The sequence below is a fragment of the Lactuca virosa genome, chromosome 8 (genome assembly GCF_052849685.1).
Source record: "Lactuca virosa cultivar CGN04683 chromosome 8, Lactuca_virosa_CGN04683_v6, whole genome shotgun sequence".
NCBI classification, from domain to species: Eukaryota; Viridiplantae; Streptophyta; class Magnoliopsida; order Asterales; family Asteraceae; genus Lactuca; species Lactuca virosa.
In genome coordinates this window covers 123,881,555-123,902,606 of record NC_136433.1, presented here as the reverse complement: position 1 = coordinate 123,902,606, position 21,052 = coordinate 123,881,555, and the positions used below count along the sequence as shown (strand labels likewise).

Genomic DNA, 21,052 nt, shown 5'->3' with positions numbered 1-21,052 from the left:
CACTTATGCTCCCACTAGCTTTGACATGTACTCAGAAATCAGCTGACTTTCTTACCAAAGTTCAGATTTCTGATACTAGATTGTTTTGATAAAACTTTATCAAAATCATACACCTCTCTTAGATAGCTCACATGTGTGTCTAAACAATTTTAGAACTATGAAAAGGGATGTCGTAATCATAGTCTCAATTGTTTAGACCTTTGCCACTTCTCACAAGTCCATGTTAGTGTGCCGGTAAACCACACACGCTCCACTAACGACTTTGAGAATGCAAATATCACAATTGCTATCTAGCTAAAATCTACTTAGTGAAAGTGTTTCCTCACCATCATTTTCATGAATCGGAGAGAAACCTTATGACACTTAGATTTAATAGTGTATGTGTTCTTATCCATGTGAATTTGTCAAAACCATAATCACAAGACAAGGTTAATGACAAATCCAAACTCATATTGATTAAACTTGTGCAATCTTAAATTCTTGCCATTTGGCAGCTCAGGTGCCTGACATTGCTTCCAAGTAGTTGCGCAACCAATTGAGAACTCTCAGAACTCCTATGCAAAGCCAACTTGAATAGGCACAAAAATTTCAACACGATAGGTTATAAACCTCAAGCCGTGTGCTAGTGAAGGACTTTAGGTTTTATTCTTGATTAAGTCTTGAAACTTTCAAGAGCTTTAAGACTCTCACTGTCCTCTTGACATATAAGACTCCCTTGGTCAAATATTCAAGAGATAGTGCGGATTCTTTATCAAGACTAACACTTTACACAATTGGCCTAAGTTGGTCTCTGTTTTATCCAAAACATCACAACTTACCAATTTCAAATGTACAAGAGTAGATAACCTTTTACTCTTACATTTGACTAGTGTTAACAAACCCTCTTTAAGATATGTCACTCAAGTTACAATCTTGGAGTATGACTCTAAGAATTGTTTTGGAACGAAGTATGACTCATCTTTTTGATTTAACCATTTCAACAATTCATGACTCCTCTTCTTAGTCATAAGAATGCACTAAGATGACTTTAGAGGACCAATTGTGATATGGTATCTTAATCATTAAGATGATCATAAACATGATACTAAAGTACTCTCCCATCTTTTCAGATTTGAGAAACTTTTATCTTTCTGCCATACTTTGATTCTTCTTATTCGTTCTGTCTCACATTGAAACTTCTCCAATGCTACAGACTTATACTTAAACTTATAAGTATAACCATATTTACTGAACTTAAGTAAATCATGACGAATAGTCTTCTTGATCTTTTGTGGTGGACTTGACCAGTGCACAAGAATGTGTACTCGATCCCTTAGTCCTTTCCTTATTCACATAAGGAATTAGTCTTAATTTTCCAAGCTGAAAGTTCTCATTCATCATACTATACAACTTGCATGATTCCAAGTTTCGGTCCAATTGAACCTTGGGTGATGAGAATCTTTCCTTATTTGGTAATATTAGACACTACCACAACCGAAAGAATCAAATCCATTTTTCCAATATTGCTATCAATGGAATCTTATAAGCAACAACTTTTCACAAATGCCATTGTAAGGATACTTAAAATAAATAAAATCAAAACCTTTTTCTTTTATTTTAAAACTTTGCGGAAAAACTTATCCTTACAATCCATATGAAAACCTTGTTGTTATCTATTCCTAAGCAATATAAATATCATAACTCTTAAGTAATAGCCCAAAATTCTGATCACCGAACCATGCGATTGAAATCCATCTTCGCGATCAGAATCAGCATGTACTTAATAGAGTTAGACAATGGACTTTACCTGAAGTAGAGCCAAACTTATTGACTTAGCATCCTTAGGTAAATTTGGCAGCTTCGTAACCAATGCCCCTTCCTTTGGCAATAGTTACCTATGGACCCTTGATAATGGGACTATCTCAGACTTCGCCTCTCTCTTTACCATTGGGTCAACCGAGTTGACTATGGCCGATCCCTTTCCATTGGGAAGAGAGAGCTTTACTGGATATCCAATGTCATCATTGTCAATGTCCATAGCGTTTTAGGAAGTTGATCTTAGCAAATAGATAAGATCATTAAGGGTCTTGTCTTAGTCTGTTTAATAGGATTCCCAAAAGAACTCACTATGTGACTTAGAAAGTAGTTGAGCCACCAACTTTCTCAAGACTTTGACACCCAACTCTCCCGGCTTGTCAATATGTGACTACATCTCCAAGATGTGATCACACCTAGACCTTGCCTTGCCAATAGGGCTTGAGTGACCTTAAACTTTTTAGGAACTTGTGGGTTAGGGAGAATAATTGGAGGAGGTGAAAGAAGTATGATATCCATGGGACATCATCTTCATTTAGGAAAGCTTGTTTCAAGAGATTTGGGAAGATCATAAATGTCTAGACCAGACATCTTTTTGGGAGATATTCAAGATAGTTTATTTAAAGTCCTTAATATGACACCCAATATGAAATATTAAGGCTAGGACCCAACAAACTATTTTATAACTTAGAAGAGGGATGCCGTAATCCAAGCTATAAAATATTTGAAGGTAGGTGAATGACGATTCACCAATTTCCACCATGAAAAACGAAATAATTTATTAGGTTTTAATTGGATTTGAAAGTCCTAGATCTTTGAGATTCATTGAACTGTTCAAAGGCATGTTTCAATCTCGAGTGTGCCCTTCAGGTTTTGTGACTGGGATGCCGAGGATCACAAAACAAGGTGTGAATAACCATGCAAATATACTTGGTACCCTTAATATTTACCCCTTAATCAGTGTGTCGGTTAACCACACACGCCCCACCGATACTATGATAAATATTAAGTTACCCTTTGCCTACCTTGTTAAGTCCAGGTTAGTGTGCCGGTTAACCACACACGCTCCACTAACGACTTAAGCAAAGTGCAAAGTGTAATTTCATGGATTAGCACCAAATTCACATTTTCCTAAGTAACTAACATTGGGTATTAATAAGAGTTTAGTTGCTTAGTATTTATCATTAATACTTTTAATGAAAGGAGAATTATAGTTCTTGTCCTACCCGTTCGGCTAACGACCCTCCACCAGTCAAGGAAGCGGTGGGTGAGAGTGGACACCCATTAAACTGCCATTTTATAGGCAGTAATCTTATACCCCCCTTATAGACCGGCTTCGTGAATGAGGCCTACTAACGGTAAGACTGACTTTACTCTTATACATATATATAAATATTATTAACTTATAATATTATAAAGTATAAGGGTTGAATTTTAACTTTTAAAATTCTAAGGGCTAACTTGGAATTAAAGTATTCATAAGTGAAAACTTTTCAAATTCCAAAACTTGAGGGCAAGTTTTGAAACTATTCAAAACTAATTAATTCCATAACTTATGAGTTTAAAGTAGTTTTAATTAAAAAAAAAACTCTTCAAGTTCCATAACTTGAGGACAAGTTATGGAAGACTTTAAACTAATTAATAAAAAAATAACTTTTTTTTATTGTAACTTATGGAACTAATTAAGGTTACACTTTTTTTTTTAATTTAATGAAGAGACTCTTAAACCTCCATAACTTGAGGACAAGTTATGGAGTCATAAAACCATTTAATTAGAACTAGACTCTTCATTTTGTAACCTTTGCCAACTTTTATGAGTTTTATGATTCTTAAATGTGACTTTTCATATAACTTGAGGACAAGTTACAAAAACACACTTTGGAATCAACTCTTAGATTAAAATGGATTGAAAACAACTATTTCACACAACTTTTCTATTAATCTAAGAACCTCATAAGAACAAGATAATTCAAATCATCAATCTTCAAGAAATTAGCATGAACATACAAACTAATACAAATCTTGAAATTATGACAATTATCTTAGAAATTGGATTAGCATGAACATTACCACATCAAAAACAAGTTTATAAGTCCAAAAACATCTTAGGGTAATGTTCCTAGTCCAATTCCAGCCAAAACAATCGAATATATGCATCCAACTCGATTTTTCAGCTACTTTTGCAAGTATAACAAGAAAACAAGCCTAGGCTCTGATACCACTGTTGGGTTATGAGCATTCTAACACTCCTAAGTGTACATGAAACCCTAAATACCTTGGATCTATGTTTTCTCTATTATACATACAATTATGAACATCCAAGGTATTATCCTAATCTAGCATACAAAATAATAAATATAACAAGATAGAATACATACCTCTTTGATGTAGAATGTCTTCATGAAGCTTGAGTGCCTAGTGCCCCAAGTGTGACACCTCAAATGGTTCACACAACACCAAATACACTTGGAATAACTTGAGAGAAACTTGAACACTCCTTGAAATCGTCTAGCCCTCACACTCACACATTAGTGCCCGATTTCTTGAGCCATGGGATTCTTTTATATGGTGGCTATTAGGGTTACACCATGTAACTCATAACTTTACCCATTCCTTATGCTCCATGGATTTTAACCTCCATGGAGTATCCATGGGTCACCCCATGGACTTAGTCCAACATAAGGAATCTTGGATCACAAGCCCACATATATAAGAATGAATGATTTACACAATCAACCCATATATTTAATTAGTCTCCTTTTGATCACTTAATTAATTCCAAATTACTTCTTGATCAATACTAATTAAATAACCTTATTAATATATATTAGAACTTATAATATATTAACCAACCTTAAGTGTTATTTCTCTCATTATAGTCTATCCAAATGCATGATGTCATGCAACCCAAATGGACCATGTCGGGTCGGGTCAAGTCTTACCAATTATAGTTATGGACTTAGACATTAATCCAACAGTCTCCCACTTGGATAAGTCTAAAACTATTATTATGTATGACTTCAGGAACCGATCAGCAATCGTAGCTCTCAAAAGCTTATGTCGAACTCTGACCTTGTCGATGAACTCTGACCTTGTTCCCGATAGATCTGGTCCCGATAGCAATGGGGGACGTGTGTGTCATAGTGGGCATGGATTGGTTGAGCCGATTTGGGGCTGTGATAGACTGCGAGCGACAGTTGGTGACGATACGAGACCCTAGTGGGGGAGTACTTACGGTGTACGGCGAGGGTACCCGATGTGGGTCAGCGTTCTGTTCGGCTGCCAGAGCGAGACAGAGTTTACAGCAGGGCTGCAGTGGGTTTGTAGCCTATGTGATGGACACACGAGAGGCCGCTGGGAGGCCGAGTTCGGTGGATGACGTTCTGATAGTGCGCGAGTTCCCGGATGTTTTTCCCGAGGAGTTGCCGGGTGTGCCTCCCGAGAGGCAGGTAGAGTTCCGCATTGATTTGGTTCCGGGGGCAGCGCCTTATCGCCTTGCGCCGCCAGAGATGCAGGAGTTATCCTCGCAGCTTCAGGAGCTGCTAGGGAAGTGGTTTATTCGACCGAGTAGCTCGCCATGGGGAGCGCTGATCCTTTTTGTCAAGAAAAAGGATGGTTCACACTGGATGTGTATTGATTACCGGGAGTTGAACAAGTTGACGGTCAAGAACCGTTATCCATTACCGAGGATCGACGATTTGTTCGATCAGTTACAGGGAGCATCTTGGTTCTCCAAGATCGATCTGAGGTCTGGATATCATCAGATGAGAGTGTGTGATGAGGATATCCAGAAGACGGCGTTCAGGACTCGTTATGGGCATTACGAGTTCGTGGTGATGCCTTTCGGGCTCACCAATGCACCGGCAGCGTTCATGGATCTCATGAACAGAGTGTGTAGACCGATGTTGGATCGTTCGGTGATCGTGTTCATCGACGATATATTGGTGTATTCGAGATCTAGAGAGCAGCACGAGGAGCATCTGAGAGAGATTCTCGGGGTATTGAGGACGGAGAGGCTTTATGCCAAATTCTCCAAGTGCGAGTTCTGGTTACGGGAGGTCCAGTTCTTGGGACATCTCGTCAACCAGGATGGGATTTTGGTCGATCCGGCCAAGATTGAGGCAGTTTTGAGTTGGGAGGTGCCGAGATCTCCCACCGAGATCAGGAGTTTTCTAGGATTGGTCGGCTACTATCGGAGATTTATCAGGTATTTCTCCAAGATTGTCGTGCCTCTCACCAGGTTGACCCGGAAGGGTGTTGCTTTTTCATGGGGTCCGGAGCAGCAGACCTCGTTTGAGACACTTCGCCAGAGATTGTGCGAAGCCCCTGTGTTAGCCCTCCCAGAAGGGATGGAGGATTTTGTGGTGTATTGTGACGCATCGATATCGGGGTTGGGTGCGGTGCTTATGCAGAGAGGGCATGTGATAGCGTATGAATCGAGGCAGCTGAAGCCTCATGAGACGAGGTATCCCACCCATGATCTGGAGCTGGGGGCAGTGGTGTTCGCCCTCAAGATCTGGCGTCACTATTTGTATGGGGTTCGGTGTACCATTTATAGGGACCATAAGAGTTTGAAGTATCTGATGGATCAGCCCAATCTGAACATGCGTCAGAGAAGATGGTTGGATGTGGTAAAGGATTATGATTGTGACATCCTGTACCACCCGGGCAAAGCTAATGTGGTAGCCGATGCGCTGAGCCGTAGGGCGGAGAGTGCCCCGATTCGAGGCACTTGTATGAGGTTGACAGTGATGACCCCGGTGTTGGAGACCATTCGGGAGGCCCAGGCAGAGGCCGTGATACCGGAGAACCGTAAGAGGGAGCGGGTGATCGGGCAGGTGTCCGAGTTCGTGACGGATAGTCGAGGGCTGATGACCTTTCAGGGTCGGATATGGGTGTCGTATGCAGGCGGGGCACGTACCATTCTGATGGAGGAGGCGCATAGATCGAGGTTCTCGATCCATCCCGGGGCCACGAAGATGTATTTATACCTGAAGAAAGATTATTGGTGGCCCTGTATGAAGAGGGATGTTGCGTGGTTTGTTGAGAGGTGCTTGACCTGTCGCAAGGACCTGTCGCAAGGATAAGGCCGAGCACCAGCGTCCGCATGGCAAGTTGCAACCGCTTGAGGTTCCCCAGTGGAAGTGGGAACATATTTCCATGGATTTCATCACCAAATTGCCAAGGACCGCAAGGGGTGTCGATGCAATTTGGGTGATCGTCGATCGGCTGACGAAGAGCGCGCATTTTCTTGCTATCAGTGAGAGCTCTTCTGCTGAGAGGTTGGCAGAGTTGTATGTGAGAGAGGTGGTATCGCGTCATAGAGTACCGATCTCGATTGTGTCTGATCGAGATGTACGTTTCACTTCCAGGTTCTGGAAGAAGTTCCACGAGGAGTTGGGTACGAGGTTTCATTTCAGTACCGCCTACCACCCACAGACGGACGGGCAGAGTGAGCGGACGATTCAGACGCTCGAGGACATGCTCCGAGCATGTGTGTTGGACTTCGGGGGAGTTGGGACACGTATTTACCCTTGGCCGAGTTTTCCTACAACAACAGCCACCATTCTAGTATTGGAATGCCTCCCTTCGAGTTGATGTATGGTAGGAGGTGTCGGACTCCCATTTGTTGGGGAGAGGTAGGGCAGCGTGTGATGGGTAGCACTGAGATAGTGCTGCAGACGACAGAGCAGATACAGCAGGTGAGACAGAGATTACTGACGGCTCAGAGTCGTCAGAAGAGTTATGCGGATCGGCGACGATCCGAGCTGGAGTTCCAGGTGGGGAACTTTGTACTCCTAAAAGTATCTCCTTGGAAAGGAGTGATCCGATTCAGGAAGAGGGGCAAGCTAGGGCCCCGGTACATCGGTCCATTCAGGGTGACCGCGAGGGTGGGCAAGGTAGCATATCGGTTAGAGCTACCTGCGGAGTTGAGCCAGATTCATGATACCTTCCACGTGTCCCAGTTGAGGAAGTGTATAGCCGACGAGTCGGCGATGGTACCACTGGAGGATATTCAGGTGGATGCGAGCCTGAATTATGCGGAGAGACCAATCGCGATCCGGGATCGGAAGATCAAGGTTCTGAGGAACAAGCAGGTGTCACTGGTGCAGGTCCAGTGGCAACATCGGAAGGGGTCCGAGCTGACCTGGGAGCCGGAGTTGGAGATGCGGGAGCAGCATCCGGAGCTGTTTGTCGAGCAGGACTTCGAGGGCGAAGTCTGATTCTAGTGGGGGAGAATTGTAACATCCGGATTCCCAGGTATCTTATTTTAAGTATTTTATATTGAATTTTAGAGAGGGACTCGGCGAGTAGGCGCCCAGACTCGCCGAGTGGGATCGCGCATGCTTTGGTCTGATTTAATGAAGGACTCGGCGAGTCCATTCGTGGACTCGGCGAGTCCATGCTGTTTAATGAAACCCTAATTTCTCGGTTTTGGGACCTATTTAAGGACCCTTATAGCCACCATTTGCGGCTACCAGACCCTTGAGAGAAACCCTAATAGTGCTTGAGCGTTTGAGAGAGAGAAGAAGCCATTATTGGACCTTTGTGGGTTGGTTTTGCAAGAAGAAGTTGATTCCAGCTTAGAGGAGGCCAAGGAGGTTGCACATCTGTGGTTTTCAAGCAAAGGGCATCATCTTTGAGGTAGCATATCGATTCTCTTTCTGTTTTGTTAAAGAATCCATGGATCTAGGGTTTTCTATACCCTTTATTGGGATGATTTGTTGGAGATATGGTCCCTTATCATGTTTAGGCTTCAGATCTGGACCCATAGTGGTCCAGAGAACCTTATCCATCTTGCTTTATGATGAGATATGAAAGAAATGGACTTAGGATGTTGTATTTGGGGCTAAATCATCAAGTAGACTCATTTGGACGTTGCATGAGTATCAAGTTCGAACCTTTACGTGTTTATTGAGCTTGGGAAGGTTAGATATATGGATTAGAGGAACAGATCTGACCTCAGGAAGTCATTTGAGTGAGAGCATGGAATGAACTCGCCGAGTCCATAAGCAGACTCGACGAGTCGAGTCGGGTTGCCCCGCGACTCGCGACCTGTGACGACCCGTGGAGTATAGGGTTGACTCAGCGAGTCAAGAGAGGACTAGGGGCGAAGAAAGCAGGCGTGTACTCGCCGAGTCACTCTAGTGCGCTCGGCGAGTCGGGTCAAAGTTGACCGTTGACTTTCGTTGACTTTAGGGTTCTGGTCAAGACTGATTCAGGAGAGTTCAAGGAAGGGTAGAATGGCCTTCTACACAGTCTGTAGAGATGAGATCATGAGAGAGTATTGATTGGGAATGTTATTTGAATAATAGGAGGAGGCTAAGTCGGGACGTTGAGCATGAGAGGTTATCCGACTTCATTGAGGTGAGTCTTCTCACTATACTGTACCTGGAAGGGTACCTATGTGTGACCGAAAGGTCTTGTATGTTATGATGTATGTGCTATATGCGGTTATGTGATATGTATGTGTTATGTATGCTATGAATGATAAGGACCGGAAGTTCAAGATGATATGTATGTATGTGCTATGTATGTTACGTATGGTAAGGACCGGAAGGTCGAGATGATATGGACCGGAAGGTCAAGAGGTTACGGACCGGAAGATCTACCGGGATTTGGGACGGAAGTCCCCTGAGACACATGGATCGGAAGATCCTACAGAGTTGTGGCCTGGAAAGGCGTATGTGGGGTATGTGGTATTTTGGGGAACTCACTAAGCGTTTATGCTTACAGTTGTTGTGTGATGTGTTTCAGGTACTAGCGAGGATCGCGGGAAGGTGCCGACATGATCCGTACACACTTATGGAGTTTATGATATTGAGATCTTGGGACATGTTTTGTTATGTTACAGTGGACACATTATGTTTTTATGATTATCGTGTGAATGAAAGTATGTTTTTAAATGAAAAATTGTTTTGAAAAATTACGTTGTCACAGATAAGCCGTGGACACCCGATGTTGGACTCCATACTTCTTGAGAACCGATCCAAGAGTTTTGTTGCAGAAGTGTGTGCCTCTGTCACTGATCAAGGCTTTTGGAGTTCCAAACCTACATAAAATGTTAGCCTTGACAAAATCTACAACAACTTTAGCATCATCAGTTCTTATTGTCTTTGCCTCTACCCATTTGGAAACATAGTCAACAGCCAAAAGGATGTATAAATTCCCAAAAGATGAAGGAAAAGGACCCATAAAATCAATACCCCATATATCAAACATTTCACAAACCAAGATACGGGTCAAGGGCATTTGGTTTCGGGAACTCAAAGAACCTGTCATTTGACATCTCTCACAACTTTTACAAAAAGTGTAAGAGTCATGAAATAGTCGAGGCCAATAAAATCCACAGTCTAAAATTTTCCTGGTAGTTCTTTGAGGACCAAAATGCCCTCCGCAAGCATAACTATGACAAAAGTTGAGGATAGATTGTACCTCACGTTCTTCAACACATCTTCTTATTACCTGATCTGCACAATATTTCCAAAGGTATGGCTCATCCCAAATGTACCTTCTTGCATCTTTCTTGATCTTATCTCTCTGTGACCTCGTGAGATCGGGTGGGAATTTTCCCGTGACCATGAAGTTGCATATATCCGCATACCAAGGTGGTGTTTGGATAGCAAACAAGTACTCGTCTGGGAATGCGTCATGAATGGGAGTCGCATCTTCGGGTTGGACTATTCGGCTCAAATGATCGGCGACTAGGTTCTCTTTCCCGCTTTTATCTTTGATCTCAATATCAAACTCTTGCAAAAGCAGCATCCACCGTATTAACCTCGGCTTCGAATCTTTCTTTGTAAGTAAGTGCTTTATGGCTGCATGGTCCGAATATATGATCACTTTAGTTCCAAGGAGGTATTGCCAGAATTTCTCTAGTGCAAACACAATAGCAAGAAACTCTTTTTCTGTTGTGGTGTAGTTGCTTTGTGCACTATCCAAAGTCTTGGATGCATAGTAGATGACATGGTGGGCTCAGTCCACCTTTTGTCCCAAAACTGCCCCGACCGCGGTGTTGCTAGCATCGCACATGATCTCGAATGGAAGATCCCAATTTGGCGGTTGGATGATGGGGGCGGATGTCAACAAATCCTTCAAGCGATCAAATGCACTTTTACATGCATCACCAAACTCAAAATCGGCCTCCTTTTGTAGAAGTTGACACATCGGCACCATGATCTTGGAAAAATCCTTTATAAACCGCCGATAAAAACCTGCATGGCCAAGAAAAAAACGCACTTCCCGAACATTTTTCAGGTATGGTAAGCTCTTAATAACATATGTTTTGGCCTTGTCAACTTCTAAACCTTTTTGTGACACCACATGTCCAAGTATCAAGCCCTTGTCAACCATAAAATGACATTTTTCATAATTAAGGACTAAGTTCGTGTCAATGCACCTTTGTAAGATTTTGGTGAGATTTTGCAAACATTCACTAAAAGAATTTCCATAAACAGTAAAATCGTCCATGAAAACCTCTATGATATTTTCGACATATTCTAAAAATATGCTCACCATACATCTTTGGAAGGTCGCGGGTGCATTGCACAAGCCGAAGGGCATGCGTCTATACGCAAAGGTGCCGAAGGGACATGTGAATGTGGTTTTAGCTTGGTCTTTCGGGGCAACCGGAATTTGGTGAAAACCAGAAAAACCATCAAGGCAGCAATAGTGGGATTTCCTGGCCAATCGTTCTAACATCTGATCGATGAATGGCAAAGGGAAGTGGTCTTTGCGGGTGGAAGCATTCAACTTCATGTAATCGATACAAACTCTCCACCCGTTTTGCACACGGGTGGGTACTAATTCCCCCTCGGAATTTTTGACAACGGTGACTACGGCTTTTTTCGGGACAACTTGCACGGGACTTACCCACTTACTATCAGAAATGGGATAGATTACACCTACATCCAAGAGCTTCATGATCTCTTTTTTAACCACCTCCATCATAGATGGATTCAATCTCCTTTGGGCTTCACGGGTTGGCTTAAAGTCTTCTTCCATCAATATTTTATGCATGCATAATGATGGACTCAACCCCTTTATGTCCGCAATGGTCCAACCAATAGCCTCCTTGTACTTTTTCAAAATTCCAACCAACTCTTTTTTTTCTTCCTTTGCTAGCTTGGTTGAAATTATCACCGGTAATGTCTCTTCCTCTCCAAGATAGACATACTTGAGATGGTCATGAAGAGTCTTCAAATCAAGACTTGGTGGGTGTACTATGGATGTAAGGAGTTTCGGATCGGGATTTTTGAGCTTCATGCGGGGTGGTTCAACTCTTAAAGGTTGTGCTTTTTCCAAGGAGTTGATTGCTTCAATCAACTCATCCTCCAACATATACTTATCAGCCAGATGCTTGATCCCTGCTTCATCAAAATGCTTGCTCAAGATGGTGGTTAGCACATCTTGGCTTGAAAACTCAAAACAATCATTAGTACATGAATCAATGACATCTATGAAGTTTAAAGAATGAATATCGCTAGGATAACGCATAGCTTCAAAGATATTAAAGTTGATCACCTCACCATCGAACTCCATAGACAAACTACCATTTGCTACGTCTATTTTTGTTTTTGCGGTACTCATGAAGGGTCTCCCCAAAAGGATGGAGCTCGATTGTGGGGTGTTGTCATCACCCATATCCAAAACATAAAAGTCAGCAGGAAATACAAGTTCATTGACTTGCACTAACACGTCCTCCAATACACCTTTTGGGTGTACCAAAGACCGGTCGGCAAGTTGAATAATAACTCCGGTTTTTGATAAAGTTCCAATTCCCATTGTCTTATAGCTTGAATAGGGTAAGACATTAATTGATGCTCCAAGGTCTAGCATGACACGTGGTACAAAAAGGTTACCCATTTTACAAGGAACCGTGAAAACACCCGGGTCCTTGCATTTTTTTGGTAGTCGTTTTTGTAACACGGCTGAAATGTTTTCCCCTACTTTTACAGTTTGACTTCCTTTAAGCTTTTTCTTAGATGTGCAAAGTTCCTTAAGAAACTTAGCATATCTAGGAATCTGTGTAATAGCATCTAAAAGGGGGATATTGATTTCAACCTTTTGGAACATTGCCATGATTTCGTCATCTTCCCGTTCTCTCTTTGTACTTGTTAGCCTTGAAGGAAATGGAGCTGGTGTGACTTTCACTTCGGTCTCTCTTGGTTTCTTTGACTCGGAAGTATTTTTCCTTTCCTCTTCTTTGACAGCTTCTTCCACCTCAATCTCTTTCTCTTCCTCTTCTTCATCCGGCATCTTTGGACCTTCATAGTTTTTCCCACCTCTTAAGGTAATGGCACATACGTTGTGTTTTGGGTTCTTCTCGGTTTGAGATGGTAGCTTGCCTTGTGATTCCTTCTTACTCACGGATTGAGCAAGCTGTGAAACTTGTTGCTCCAAGCTTTTTATGCTTGCTTTCGTTTCTTGTTGGAAGCTTTGAGTGCTAGTGGCAAGGCTCTTGACAATATCTTCTAGTGACATGCTTGATGAACCCGCTTGTGGAGGTGGTTGTGGTGGATGCCTTGGCTGGAAATTTTGAGGTTGAAAAGGTGGTATTTGTTGATTTTGAGGAAATGGTGGTCTTTGTTGGTATTGATGTGGTTGATTTGGTTGATAATTTCCCTATTGATTTCCTCCCCAAGCTTGATTGTTGTTCCATCTTTGGTCATTTTGTGAGTGCTCAAATCCCCTTTGGTTTGACCCGGAATATCCTCCTAACGCATTTGCTTCCACATAATCCTCGTCTTGAAGTTGTGGGCACATATCGGTTAGGTGCCCCACTTGAGTGCAAATACCGTACGGGCGGGGTGTGGGCTGCACACCTTTGTCTTTGGCTAGCATCATAACCACTTTAGTAAGCTCGGACAGTTGAGCTTCAATTTGAGGAGTTTGGACTTCCTTTACACCTCGGGGTGCATCCGTGTACCATTCTTCATCATGACTTGAATGTTTAGAATCTTCAGCCATGTTTTTGATCAAGTTGCGGATTTCAGTGGGAGTCTTGTAGGGTAAAGATCCGTCACTGGAGGCATTAAGAATCCTTCTTTCCATTGGAGTCATGCCTTCAATGAAATACTGGAGGAGCTGGTATTCGGTGATTCCATGCTTTGGTCATCGGGCACAAAGTTTCTTGAACCTTTCCCAATATGTGTGAAAAGCTTCTCTCTTGTGTTGCTTGATTCCAATGATTTCCCTCCGTAGGGCTGAAGCTTTCATCTCGGGAAAGTACTTATCCAAAAACAACCTTGCAAGATCTACCCAAGTAGTTACCGTCCCCGGTGGGAGGTCATAAAGCCAGTCTTTGGCTGCATCTTGCACTGCGAAGGAGAATGCCCTCAGCTTGATTTGATCCTCCGTGACATTGTGTGGTTTCATGCCCACACATACAACATGGAACTCAGTGAGGAACTTGTGAGGATCTTTATTTTCCAAACCTCTAAAGGTAGGGAGTAGGTGGATGAGTCCGGATTTAAGTTCAAGATTTGTGGCTGCTGGATATGTGATGCAAAGAGGTTGTTGAGTAACCTCTTGCCTCGACCATTGACGGAGAGTTTGCTCGGGTGGTGGGTTTGGAGGTGGATTCCCTCCATGGTTATCTCCCATGGTATGAGTAGGAATTGAGGTTTCTGTGGGTGTAGTGTTTGGGATGTTATGAGTAGGTGAAGAGAGTGGGGTGGTATTTATGGGTGAGGATGGTTGAGATGATGATGAGGGGTTTTCTGTTTCGGATGCGGACACACTTGAGAGGGGTATATCCTCCCAAATGTTGATGACCGGAGGGGTAGATGATGAAGAAGTTCCGGAACCCGGTTGCCTCTTACGAAGCTTTGCTTGCTTCCGTAGCTTCTTTGCAGTCTTCTCTATCTCCGAGTCAATTGGCAATGGTGTACCTGTACGGAAAGATCTAGGCATAAACAATTAGTAACACCGTGTCCCCGGCAACGGCGTCAATTTGTTAGGCGTGTCAAACCCAACAAATAATAGGGGTACAACAGACTCCAAATACGTTGCTTTAATGCACTAAAAAGGTAGTATAAGGCAAGCAGGGTCGAACCACAGAGACACGGGATAAAAGTCTATACCTCTTTACGCAAGGTACCTTGGTCACAAAGGGGGTTTGTTTGCAAAAGTCAAATAATGAAAATAACAATCAACTTTGAAACATGCAGAAAATGAAATAGATTTGTAAACAAGTTGTAAAAGTGCTTCCAGTTCTACTTCTCAATGTTGTTGTTCAACTTGATTATGACTTGATGTAATTCAAGATTGCTATTCTAAGTTGGTACTGAAAGATATTAACACGCTCTAACACCTCTCGCTTGCCAAATTATCTAACCAAAATACGCTCTTTGACTAGACCTAGCTTTACTAATTCAACCTAAACACGCTCTTAGATTGTATTGAAAAACTGCATTGAGTTTTATACAAGCTTCCCAACAATGTTCATTTCTTCTCATACGCTCGGAAGTGTGAAAACATGTGATATATGTGTTACAATAAGAAAACTTATTGCTTGTTACCAATTATTAACTTAATAGAACGATTAGGTGCCCTAAAAGTTAATTAACTGCACAAAAATTCAATTCATGAAAGTGGCCAATCAAACACAAATCAAATTTAAGGGTTCAAGTTTAAACAAAAACATAATCACTAGAATAGAATCACAAATCAAACATCAAATCATATGCTTCAAGTCAAGCAATCAACATGTTTTGAACAAGAACTAGAAACTAGGGTTTCTTAGCCACACATGACTAAGAACAAATCACAAGAACAAAAGATGGAAATAATGTGTGATTACAACTTACAAAATGCTAGAAATAATGTTTCCAAACGATTATTGATCAATCCCTTGCAATAACCTTCGAATTCCTTTCTCAAAATATGCTCTGATATGTTGTGTGTGTCCCCAAATGACCCAATTTCCCGTAATATGAAAAATAGAAAAACTGCCAAAAGTTAGTTTTCTTGGGTCGAACACGGCCCGTGTTCAGCATAGGGCAAAAAGGGCACGGCCCGTGTTCAGCTTGGTCAACTACTTTTCTTTTGGTCAACACGGCATGTGTTGATTTTGCAGTGTAAATCCAACACTGCCCGTGTACCCTTCTGACTCCGACTCCCAACTTGATTTTTTCAACTTTTTCGTTCTTCCCCCGATCATCTCGAAATCTTTACCAATGCTTCCCGGCACCTCCCAAAGCGCATTCCAAGCACCGGTTTACCTGAAAAAGACATGAAAGTTTTATACAAGCTTCCCAACAATGTTCATTTCTTCTCATACGCTCGAAAGTGTGAAAACATGTGATATATGTGTTACAATAAGAAAACTTATTGCTTGTTACCAATTATTAACTTAATAGAACGATTAGGTGCCCTAAAAGTTAATTAACTGCACAAACATGAAAGTGGCCAATCAAACACAAATCAAATTTAAGGGTTCTAGTTTAAACAAAAACATAATCACTAGAATAGAATCACAAATCAAACATCAAATCATATGATTCAAGTCAAGCAATCAACATGTTTTGAACAAGAACTAGAAACTAGGGTTTCTTAGCCACACATGACTAAGAACAAATCACAAGAACAAAAGATGGAAATAATGTGTGATTACAACTTACAAAATGCTAGAAATAATGTTTCCAAACGATTATTGATCAATCCCTTGCAATAACCTTCGAATTCCTTTCTCAAAATATGCTCTGATATGTTGTGTGTGTCCCCAAATGACCCAATTTCCCGTAATATGAAAAATAGAAAAACTGTCAAAAGTTAGTTTTCTTGGGTCGAACACGGCCCGTGTTCAGCATAGGGCAAAAAGGACATGCCCGTGTTCAGCTTGGTCAACAGCTTTTCTTTTGGTCAACACGGCCCGTGTTGATTTTGCAGTGTAAATCCAACACTGCCCGTGTACCCTTCTGACTCCGACTCCCAACTTGATTTTTTCAACTTTTTCGTTCTTCCCCCGATCATCTCGAAATCTTTACCAATGCTTCTCGGCACCTCCCAAAGCGCATTCCAAGCTCCGGTTTACCTGAAAAAGACATGAAAGTGTGCAAATAAGGTTGTTCTAGAGACTAACATGAATATGATGAAAAACAAGAAAAAGGAAGAACAATTATGCTAAATAGATGCATGAAATGGTACTAAAAGGTGTGCAAAAAGGTGTACAAAATGCACCTAACATGACGGTTGATCTTGAACGTGGAATAACTGCACAGATCGGGCTCTTGCCCTTAAAGGTTTTTACTTCGCTTCTACTGGCTGTAAGCAACAGAGTAAAACCTCAGGATTTAATGCAGATATATCGATTTTCCAACAGCACAGGAAATCGATAAACACGAAGCGAATACTCGGAAACTGGAAGAAAAAACGTAGAGAGAGGGAAAGAGCTTTTATTTTCGTGAGCATCATGCTTTGCTCTCCAAGCAAGACTTTTTCTGGGCCTTTCAAAATATTCTGACTTGACCTCCACGAAGTCAACGGCGGTCAACCATTTGACCGGATCGGTTGGTCAAACCGTCATGACCCGAACGCGTCAAAAATAAAAGCTCCGCCTAAGCGCGCGTGGGCTTGGCCCATTCATTTGATCAACTAAAGCCTTTGAAGGCCTATCAACTGAATAAGCTTATAAACCCACAAAGGTTTCTTCCTCACACCAATGTGAGATACAAAGGAAATTGCCAACTTGCAATTCCTTTATATTTATATATATATATAAAGTACCAATAGTTTGTAGTATAAATACAACCATTCCTCAACCATTTGAAATACCAAGATTGTAACCAAAATCTCTTCTTCTCAATTTTTGTCTTCTTCATTTTCTTGTTATATCGAAGGTATAATCTAGGCCATATTGAGGGTTTGGGTGGACTTGAATGGCCACTTCAAACTGTTGTATCATGGGAAACAAACAACTGGTAGCGAGCGAATTTGTTTTAAGGACAATGTGTTAAACACATGTCTCAGTTTTTTATGTTTTCTTATTTGTTTTCGTATATTACCGGAATATTATTCCTACAATCTTAAAACAAATTCGTTGTAAGAAACAAACTAGAATTATCATAATTGAAAAAAAAACAAAAAAACAAAAAATTTTCTTTATGTGTTTGGTTTTAACGGCAAAAGAAAAAAAATACCATTTGGTTCTTTCTCTCTACTGTTTGTTTACACCAAGTAATACAAAAAATAAAAAAAAAAATAAAAAAATAAAATAAAAAAATAAAAAAAAAAAAAAAACAGTTGTTCTAGTGGATTATTAAGCAAGACGCAAAGGAAAAAGGAAAAAGAAAAAACCAATTTGTATTTGTGTCGCTTGTTTGATTTTGACGGCAAAAAAGAAACTTTTTGTTTTCTAAGTTTGTATCCTATTTTGACATTAAAGTGAACCACAATAGAAAGCAATTTTCCTTCTTCAATGTTGGACATTGGTGTTTGCTTAAAAAACTTTAAGTTGTCGAGATTATTTTTTTTTAAGGAAAATGGGGTTTGTTCTATAGTTCATTATTTAATCTGCATATTTAAATAATATGTTGAAGTTGAACCTTTTGAATCAGTTTTAATAGTTTTGGAAATTACAACTTCTAATAGTTTTATAAATTGTTCAACTCTAACAGTTTATAAACCGTTGGTGCAATTTTATAAACTAGTAGTTTCATACTCTAGATAACAGTTTTTTTAATTGAAAAACTGTAAGTTTGCAAAGTTCTTTGGAAAAAACAACTTTAGAAGGTTTTCGATGAAAACACCTTTTATTTGTTGCAAATCAGCTTTGGTTTTTGCTGATAACGGTCTCTTTTAACAATTATATTGAAAAACAACTTGAATTTTTCTGAAAACAATATTTTTATCAGTTTTTGCTTAAAAACAGCTTTTATTTATCTCAAAAGCAGTAATTGTTTTGCTGGAAAACTACATTTCTATCAGTTTTGCTGAAAACAGCTTCGGTTTTATTGAAAAACTGTTTCATTTTACTTAAAAACAACTTTGTTTTCAGATTTCCGAATTTTCAAAAAGTTAGTTTTTCAATGTATAAAATTTCAGAAACAATTTTCTGATTTCAGAATTGCTGAAAGATAATTTAAAATAGATTATAGATTTTGATAATAGTTTTTGATTATTTTATAATCTGTTGAATTATGTCCAAGCAAAAGGCCGAAATATTTTCTAGTCCAAGTAAGAGACAGACCTATTTTCTGGAAATTATAAGTTTAAAAATTTACATTTGGTGTTTAAATGATTCTGAAATGTCACCATCTATAGTGGGATGTCTTCTAAGTGGACTATATGGATGTTAACTCCATTGAATGATGAATTTATACGGGTGCTACTCGTCATGTATGCTCAAAGAATGAGTGGTTCAAGAACTTTAAAGTGGTGTATATCTAATGTTTTGTCCAAGTTGAGGCAGAAGGTTATTCTTGAAATTGTCACTCTAAACACTTGAATTTGGTGTTTATAATATTCCAGAAATGATATCACCTATAAAAGAGCAAACACCTAATGATGTGTTCCGGAAACTTGGAAGAACTTAGTATTTTGGATGGTTGTTGAACAATCATGGATTTTGCTTGGTGTTTGAGTCCAATAAGTTTGTGTTAACCGGAAAGTGTATGTTTGTAGGCAAGGGCTATACGGATGGTGGAATGCTCAAATTCCATGTAATGGATAATAAGCCTAATATTAATGACAATAACCCTTCTACTTACTTGTTTGATTCTTCTAATGTGTGGCATGCTAGGCTTAGACATGTTATTTTTGACACATTAAGATGGTTAATCAAATTTGAACACATATGTATAAGTCAAAATATGGATGCTACACATGTGTTGAATCAAAGTTAACATGTCAGTCATTCAAGTCCATTAAAAGGACATTGAACCCCTTGGATTAGTTCACACATATGTGTGTGATATGAAATCGAATCCGTCTAAAGGTGGGAATAAGTACTTAATCACTTTATTGATGATTGCGCTAAACTTTGTTATGTTAATTTTACTTAAAGGTAAATATGAGGCAATATACAAGTTTAAAGTGTACAAAAGTGAGGTTGAGAAGCATCTCAACAAAAGAAGTCATGGAATTGAATATGTAATGTGATTTAAAGAATTTTATGCAAATCATGGTATAACACATGAGCTTATTGCACCTTATTCACCACAACAAAATGGCATTGTGGAAAGTAAAAATCACACCTTAAAGGAAATGATGAATGTCATGTTGTTAAGTTTTAGGTTGTCACCCTTAATGTGGGGGGAAGTTGTGTTATCAACTAATTACCTTTTAAATAAGGTACCCCAAAAGAAAATAAATAAAACACCATCCAAGTTATGGCCAGGTATAAAACCATCTTACAAATACACTCAAATGTGGGGGTGTCTCTGTAAAGGTTGTTAAACCCAACCCCAAGGTTGTAAGGATTGGACACCAGATTGTTGGTTGCATCTTTATTGGTTATGCACAAAACAATAGTGCTTATTGTTTTCTTGTACACGACTCTAAAATAAAGTCACAATAATGGAATCAAAAAATACGTCATACTTTAAAAATGTATGCTCCAAAACAATTGGGCACAAAGAATCCTCTCATGAAGAAGAAATGGAGGAAGAAATAGATCATGATGGAGTAAAATGGTACAAGTGAAAAATCATTTGGAGATGATTTTTGCATATATATGGTTGAAAGAAAGCGTCAAACTTTCAAAAAGGAATTCACTTCCTCTAAAAGACCTCAATGAAAAGAAGCAATTAAAAGTAAAATGGATTCTATCTTGCTAAATCACACATGCGAGCTAGTGGATATACATCTAGTATGTAAACCACTAGGCTATAAATGAACTTTCAAGAGGAAAATAAAAGCAGATAGATCCAAATAATATGAGAATCAGTTGGAACATAATGGTCTATGATTTTAATATAAATATGCACCGATTTCTTGTTTTGGAAGTTTAGAATCAAATGATACTTCTATACTCCTATTAGGTGCATTTTTTGCACCTTTTGGCACACCGTTTAGTGCCTTTTATGCATCCATTTAGCATAGTTGTTTTTCATTTTTTTTCTTGCATTTCATCAAAGTCATGCTAGTCTCTAGAACAACCTTATTTGCACGCTTTTATGGTCTTTCCAGGTAAACTGGAAGTTGAAACGCGCTTTGGGAGGTGTCGGGAAGCATGGGTGAAGATTTTGGGATGATTGGATGCAAAACGAAAAAGTTGGAAAAATCAAGATTGGACCTGGAAGCAGGAGCGAACACG

At 40.1% G+C, this 21,052-nt stretch overlaps 1 protein-coding gene across 1 annotated transcript; it reads right to left on the bottom strand.

Moving 5' to 3' along the window:
* Positions 1-9,729: 9,729 nt before the first annotated feature.
* On the bottom strand, positions 9,730-10,560 carry LOC145130808 (uncharacterized). Its single transcript, XM_079065570.1, has 3 exons — positions 10,307-10,560; positions 10,261-10,265; positions 9,730-10,070 (listed from the first exon to the last, which is right to left on the bottom strand). Exons 1-3 carry the CDS (start codon positions 10,558-10,560, stop codon positions 9,730-9,732), a joined length of 600 nt encoding a protein of 199 aa, XP_078921696.1.
* Between the last annotated feature and the right edge of the window lie 10,492 nt (positions 10,561-21,052).